Raw genomic sequence first — 7,912 nt, 5'->3', positions numbered from 1 at the left:
ACAAAGGCAGATTGTTATTTTTGATTTTCTGAAAAACTTAACTGACAAAAAATATAAATGCAATATGTAGCGTTAGTCACATGTTTAATGAGCTAATATAAAAGATCCCAGAAATATTCCATACGGACAAAAAGATTATTTCGCTCAAATTTTGTGCACTAATTTGTTTACATCACTGTTAGTGAGCATGCCACCCGTGGCAACACCCCTGCCCAGTCATGTGAAATCCATAGATTAAGGCCTAATGAATTTATTTCCATTGACTGATTTCCTGAACTGTAACTCAGTAAAATGTTTGTAGTTATTGCATGTTGCATTTTTATTTCTGTTCAGTATATAACAGACAGGTCAGTGTTCCTCTGTGTATTCTAATGTTTATGTAGTCTACTGCTTCATGTGTATTTCAATGCTTCATATCTCAAGTACACTTCTATAACAATACTTACCTGAAACAAATTCACAGGCGATTAAGATACTTACATATTTTTAAGAATGCAGAGCACTATTTCATCTCACAAAAAGAGGACAGGATCATTCTAATGCTAGCACACAACTATCTGGGACCGTATGCATCGAGCGTCTCAGAGGAGCAGTGCTGATCTAGGATCAGGTCCCCCCTGTCCATGTAATCTTGTTCATGGTGATCTAAAAGACAAAATGTATCCTAAACAGCACTCCTACTCAGATGCTTGATACATATGGCTCCAGGTCTAGAAGACACAGTCACAGCCATTAGTTTGCAAAGTATTTTATTGTAAATGTTTACAATTCTCCATGTGAGGTTATAGTTTTGACGAGACAAAAAAATGATGATAATAAGGTAACAAAAATAAATACATCTGTTGAGTAGACAGTGGTAAGGGTGGAGGCGAGTTGATGCAGAATTCCTTACTATGAATGAGCTGATTAACTGAGTTTTCATTCAATTAAACTTGCTTGAGAGATTTTAAGGAAAGACATCCTTGTCTGCCATTGTAACCATGAATCTTTTGCCCTCTCTTACTCTTCAATCAAAAGCTACACAGGTATAACATGTGAAAAATGTTTCTTGAAGTTTAGTCTCATCCTTCCTACATGGCTAAATGGTCCAAATGAATTGTATGGACATCATTTCAGCAACAGAAAACATGGATTCGACAAGTGAGTTAGTTTCAGAGGAATGCTCATTGTGACAATAGCACAACCGCAGTACAATTATGTTTGTTATATCTCAACCATAAAGCCAGTGTAGAGAAACATGATGAGCGATGCTAATAATCTGCTCACATAGAAAACATACCACAGGCTATTTTGGCATCATAAAAGAACAAGAGTCAATAGCAATTGCTAAATCAACAGTGGCATAGGCTAAATTTTGCCAACCATTAACATTATACCCCCCCCCCCCCATTTGATAAGCTGAACAGTGGTAATAGCGCCACACATACACAAACATACATTAACTCTTGCCAATACAGTAGGGTCAATGCTGAAACATGGGTTACACATTTTAGTTACACAGAGGGACACGACCACTAAAAACAGGAAATGACAAGCAGACCGAGCCCCCACAGGGATTGTCGAGGTAACAGAATAACTGTTCAGACAGAATGTCACGCATCACCAAACATTACACTCATTCATTCACTCACCTAATACTCTCTTCAGCTCCAGCTCTTTCTAACAGGGTTAAAATGAAATAATAACCCAGAAGAAAACACAGTTTGAAAGAGTATTTAGAAGTGTAAAAATCACCTTTCTACATAAAAATACTGTTTGTTCCATTTATCCCCAGAGTTCCGATCAATATAACTGCAGATACTTAAATCTGATCTGAAAACAATATGACGAACATGTAGAGAAACATAATGCCTTTAGTGCCTTATACGCACAAAGTGGTCTGAAAAATAGATGTGGAAAACCTCTTCTGCTGGTATATAAAAGTGCCACAGTCGGGCCATAGAGTCAGTGGTTATAGGCCCGCCTGACAAGTAGTGTTCATAGGTCAGTTTAAAATCCTTCAAGTGGTTTGGTCTTTCAACGTTTCTTCATGTGATTGTTGGCCTGTCCTTGTAAAGTCCTGTTAAAGCCTGCGTGGATCTCCATATCAATTGTTGTCTCAGTCGTCTCGACTGGCTCCCTTCCCTTGCCTCATTTCATCCATCCTCACTGATGTGAAAGAGCTGGCAAAGTGAGATCAAATTACCCTGGAACCTTCTAACATATTACTAGTACCCATCCTGACATGACAGGTCAGAGCAGATGAAGCAGAAAAAGACGAGGAGAGGAAGCTACAGTGGACCAATTAGGTTGCATTTAGACAGGAAGCCCGCTTCTGCATTTCTTTTATTCAACATTTGGTCTTTTGACCAATCAGATCAGCTCTGAAAAAGATCTGATGTGAAAAGATCTGATGTGATTGGTCAAAATACCAATTAGTGGAAAAAAATATTAGAATTGGGCTGCCTATGTAAACATAGCCTAAGATGCAGACCGTGTCCAGTTCAGGATGAGCCGGTCTAAGCCAGGCTTCTCTGTCTGAGCTTGATTCTTGGGTAAAGCTGTTGAGAAAGACACACATACTGCTTATTAGATACATTGGAACATTATCAAACAATAATTAATAACCTCTTAATGCAAAGTTATTCAGTAAGGTTTAACTTGAGGAAACTCAGTTGTGACACTGTGACTCACCCCCAGAAGGTTCCGAGGGATGTACCCCTCGGTGTCGCCCATGCGCGCCCACCACCACTCGATCTCGTCCTCATCCTCCCGGCGAACGATGGTCATGCAGTCACCCTCACGGAACGCCAGCTCATCAGAATTGTCATTGGAGTAGTCCCACAGGCCGTAGACCACAGCCCTGTTCATAATGCCCATCTTCTCCTGCACTCCTGGAGGAAAGAGGAGGAGAAAGAGGGTTTAGCAGAGCAAGAACACATACACTCATACAGAAATGTACAAAGCACACACACACACACAGATATATGCACGCATACACACAAACGTTCCCCAGACATAACAGTCAAGGCTATAAGATCAGTAGATATGTTGAGCTACTGACCGTAGAGGAACTGGGAGCACTGGGTGTATCCCTCCTCCATCTCCTCACACTTATCTGCTGCCGTCTGCATGTCGCTGTAGGTCATAGCAAACACCGCTGCTCCCGACTCAACCAGGAACTTACACACCTGCACGTTATTACAGGAGGCCGCGCAGTGCAGCGGAGTCCTGAGAGAGAACGAGAGAGGGAAAAGAAGAAAGAAAGGGAGGAAAAAGGAGTGTGATATTAAGAGGGGGGAAAAAATCCTACATTCCGAAATACTTTCAAGTAAGAGTTCAAGTTGGACTGCAGTTTACAACACTCCTATCACTGACGGCAGTAAGAATCACAATCAGAGATATTGGTAGTATAGGGTCCACTCACCATCCATCACTATCGGCTGCGTTGACGTTGACACCAAACTGCACCAAGAACTTGACGATCTCCGTGTGTCCGGCACAGACTGCGTTGTGGAGGGCTGTGATCCCCTCATCATTTGGCAGACTAGGGTCCTCCACCTGAGAGGGGAGAGAGAGGTGGATACGATTTCACAACTCGCTTTACACACAGACTATTTTACACCCACTTAATAAAAATTATAATCAGCTAAGACTACAAAACAAACATTAAGACTACAGTACTTCACTTTGAGAGGGATGGTTAACCAGCTACCATGCTACCTGCTATTACAAAAACAACTTTACACATTTTCCTTCACTACACACAAGCCTGTTAAAAAGCACTTGTAAACACTGTTCGTCTATGAAAATCTTTGCTTACAAAATACCTTAATAGAGAGCCACTTTAGGGAATAATATACAGTATACATGTATACATACACAGACGTAGTCTTACCTCGTAGATGATCCTCTGGACCAGGTCAAACTCTCCCTCCAGAGAGGAATCCAGGAGCAGGGCCAGGGGGTTAAACTTCACCCTCATACTGTGGTCGATCCTTTCTGAGCCAGTCTTACGCAGGTTGGTCCTCTTCCCCTAATACAGACACACGGAGGTGAGAACACTTTTCAAACAATGTCATGCCTTGATGAAGTCACACAGCCACTGACACACACTCACAAGGACGTGTCTAAGGATTTTAGCTAGTGTCCGGTCCCATCTGTGCTCAAACGGATAGTGCTCAAATCAATGCTCAGTTCATATGAATGGGTGCCAGCCCACAATGCAACACCATGCTAAAGAATAATAAACACATTGCAAAAAACGATTCGATAGAGCATCCAGAGTATCCATTGAATGTGAATAGCCTGGCTTAAAAGAGAGAAAATGTATGAGCGACCTGTTCCTTCAGCTCCTAGCTCAGTACTGAGCTTTTTGTGAGGGGACCAAATCAATGAAGAAACTACTGGTTTCACTAAGCAACCTGATTATTACTCAACCAGATTATGGTTATTACTGGCCCCATGAAAGAAAGGGCCCTTTTTGGTTCTTAACAGGGGCCCATTGGGTTCAGTGGAAGAGAGCAGGGACTGGGAGGCAAAAATGGATCAGACCATTCATCAACACTCCTAGGGTAGGATCTATTACTGACCTATTACTGGGTAGTATACCGTATTTTACAATTTACAGGTAGCAATGGGTTTTTACTTTACCTTCTATAACGTTATTTGAATGTTTGGTTAAATGTGATACGCTGTGTGTAAAGTCAATTTTTATAGTTTACTTCACTACTTGAGTCATCTCTCTCCGCTCTCTCTCTCTCTCTCTCCATGCCGCTTTTCACACAGACCTAGCCCAGCCCCCCGTCACTCAAGGAGCACATGTGTTGTTCCTCGACCATGAGACACTTGAGTCAGTCATGTGAAACGATGCTGTTTCACTTTGCTTCTTAATATAAATCCACTTTCGTTGTATAATTACACTATTAGTTTGTGTTTATTACATCTGCAAACAGCTAGTTAGTATTTTATTTTCAGAACTCATTGCATTTTTCTCTCCAATTTTTCTCTTGTCTCATCGCTGCAACTCCCCAGCGGTCGGTTCATGCGTCCTCTGAAACACGAACCGCCAAACCGCATCACTTAACACCTTCTCGCTTAACCCAGAAGCCGGCTGCACCAATGTGTCGGAGGAAACACTGTTCAACTGATGACCGAGGTCAGCCTGTAAAGCCCCCCCCCAGGCCAAACCCTCCACTAACCCAGACGACACTGTGCCAATTGGGCGCCCCCCTATGGGACTCCCGATCATGACCGGTTGTGATACAGCCCGGGATTGAACCTGGGTTTGTAGTGACGCCTCAGTGCCTTAGCTGCGCCACTCGGGAGGCCAGCTAGTTTGTCTTTTCTTAGCAAGTTGGGCATAAATCTTGTTAGCCGCTAATTGTTAGCCACTAATGCTAATCTTAAATGCAAATCGCTATCTAGCTAACAAATGTACTCAGTCAGAGAAAAGGTAATTAGCTATACAGCCTAATAATACCAGTGATGGTGTAGACCTAAATCCGCATGTTGTTTGTGCAACCCTATCTTCTAAATCAAATAGGAATATGCGAAGAATATGTTAACTTCATGAAGTAGCTAAGACAAAACATTCAATGTAGCCAAAGATTATGGGGTCCCCTAGGTAACACTTATCAAAACTTTGGTTCCTACCCTGTCACAATAACTCCTCCATGGGATTTTCATTCACTGTCATGTCAAACAACACTGTATTCAAAGTGTCTATGATTCCATGTCATGATTCCAACAGTTCACCCAAGTGTTTTGCTCTAAATCGCAATTGCAACATTTGGTTAAAAATAAGGCTTGGATTGTTTGCCTATATCATGCAGCCCTACGCGGCAGTGTGGAAATGATCTCAAATGAGTGCAGGAAATGCAGAAATTGAAAATAAATTTTGGTTGAATTGAACAGTATAACAATCAGAATGGAGATAGACCCATTAAAATCACTTAGAATATGTTGACACCCTAGGGTCACGCACTACTCATGAAGCAAATTTAGAACTTTTGTTATTCAAAAACGTCAAATAGTCATACCGTCCATTTTATTTTATTTTAAATACTGTGATATGATATTTTGGCGATATCGCCCAGCCCTAGTAGGACCCCACTGATAACCCAGCTTAGAGGGGATCAACAATGGAATGCAACTTGTTGTTTACTTACAGGGCTAGAAAATAACCAAAGCTCATTTCATTGTCACCTTTGGATGGGCGAAGAGTGAATAGGTTCCACTTCCTATTGCACTTGATCAGGATTAATGTGCTTATATAACCAATGAGAGTGTGGAGGGTGAACATGTACTGTATAATCTGAACAGTCAGAAAAACCCATGATCCGACCATGAGACTAACAACATGAGGCACATACAGTACTGTAGAGTACAGTCGGCTATTGTTAATACATGCTATGGCTTAAGACTGGTGTTAAGCTATTTGCAGCAAGTAGAGTGGATCTGTTTGATCTGGTACTGATGTTAAATGTGACTGATTGCGAGCTGATGTTTATGAATGTCATGGAAGGTACTTTAAATATAATGTATCATCATCATTAAAACAACAGTGTAACTTAGGTTTCTTACAGGTGGCAATGTGACCTGTCCGGTGACCTCTGGTGCCTGCATGCTGAGAGTGTCCTCCCCCAGGCTCTCCTGCCCAGCCCCGCTGGGGTAGGGTGGTGGGGGGTAGGGGGGGAACTCCTCCGTGAAACTCTCTGGAGGAGGGGTCAGGCTGGGTGGGCTGGGCTCCTCCATGCCAGCAGCAGCAACAGGGGACGGTGGGGGGAACATGGGCTGGTCAGGTTGCGGTGCAGGATGGGCCGGATGGGGAGGGGCGGTGAACTCCTCTCGTTCTCCCTTTGGGATGGCTGGTGGGGGAGTGTGCTCTGCAGGGAGTGCGGGGAGGAGGTTAGGGGAGGGGGGCAGGACTTCACAAGCCTCAAGTGTTACACTCTCCGGTTGGCTGCTATCCCCACCAATCTGGGCCCCTGGAACACCAGGCCCTGCCCCTCCCTCCTCCTTCACAGCCTCGGGTGTGGTGGGCGTGGTGAGGATGGTCTCCATAGCAGCCAGCGTGGTCTTCTGGTATAGCAGTTTCTGGATGTTGGGCCCCGCGGGGCCCTCGGGCTCTGTGATAGAGCTGCGTTTCTTCAAGGGCCGCGGGGCGTTGTACAGCTTCTTCCTGAGGGCCTCCAGGTCCCCGTCGCTCTGGTGGCGGTAGGGGTTGGAGATGAAGGGCAGCAGCTTGGTGGGGCTGAGGGGACGAGGGGTGCGCTCTGTCTCCCCCTGCTGGCCCTCGGTGGGGGGGACATGGGGGGCCCCGTGGTCCACCTCACAGTGCTGGTCTGGGGAGTGTCGCTGCTCGCTGTAAGGGTTCTCTGGGTGCTGGGGGCCTCCGCTGGGGATCACAGGCTTACCGTACACTACACACACAGAGAGAGACACAGAAATAAACAGAGAGAATCGGTTAGGATTTAAAGCAGGCTTTATAAAAACAACAAACAGACAACCTCTTTTCCTGCTAATAAACAATGACACACCAGGACCAGAGTTGGAGAACATGTAACATTTGAATCAGCTTTTAAGAATATCATCCAGGCAGTATATAAAATAATTTTAAAATAAAAAATATATGTTTTATTGTCACACACACAGGTGTAGTGAAATGTGTTGTTTTACAGGAAAGCCATAGTAGTACGTCGCCCCTTGAGCAAATTAGGGTTAAGTGCCTTGCTCAAGGGCACACTGCCAGTTTTTTCCATGCCACTGGACCCGGCCCCTATCTGTTAAGGACCGTGTGGTTGCTGCCCTTGTATCAGTCTCCCGACGTTAACAGAAGCACCGGCTGGGCCCCGAGGGACCCCCTTCAAGCTAATGAGCAGTCATTCTGACTGCAAACGTTAAAGACTTAGACATGAACTCACTAATAAAA

General features: G+C 44.1%; 1 protein-coding gene across 3 annotated transcripts in view; it reads right to left on the bottom strand.

The window, feature by feature from the left end:
- Window positions 1-732: 732 nt before the first annotated feature.
- Window positions 733-7,912, bottom strand: part of LOC139570874 (apoptosis-stimulating of p53 protein 2-like) — a 49,092-nt gene continuing 41,912 nt past the window's right edge. For all 3 annotated transcript variants that reach the window (XM_071393168.1, XM_071393169.1, XM_071393171.1), the window contains 6 exons: window positions 6,565-7,403; window positions 3,878-4,015; window positions 3,407-3,540; window positions 3,044-3,210; window positions 2,674-2,873; window positions 733-2,540 (listed from right to left, as the gene is read on the bottom strand). In XM_071393168.1, the coding sequence (XP_071249269.1) occupies window positions 2,499-2,540; window positions 2,674-2,873; window positions 3,044-3,210; window positions 3,407-3,540; window positions 3,878-4,015; window positions 6,565-7,403 (1,520 nt within the window). In that variant the 3' untranslated portion in view covers window positions 733-2,498. The remainder of the gene's footprint in view (window positions 2,541-2,673; window positions 2,874-3,043; window positions 3,211-3,406; window positions 3,541-3,877; window positions 4,016-6,564; window positions 7,404-7,912) is intronic.

The sequence above is a fragment of the Salvelinus alpinus genome, chromosome 3 (genome assembly GCF_045679555.1).
Source record: "Salvelinus alpinus chromosome 3, SLU_Salpinus.1, whole genome shotgun sequence".
Taxonomy (NCBI): domain Eukaryota; kingdom Metazoa; phylum Chordata; class Actinopteri; order Salmoniformes; family Salmonidae; genus Salvelinus; species Salvelinus alpinus.
The sequence above is the reverse complement of the archived record's forward strand: the minus strand, read 5'-3'. Positions and strand labels throughout refer to the sequence as shown.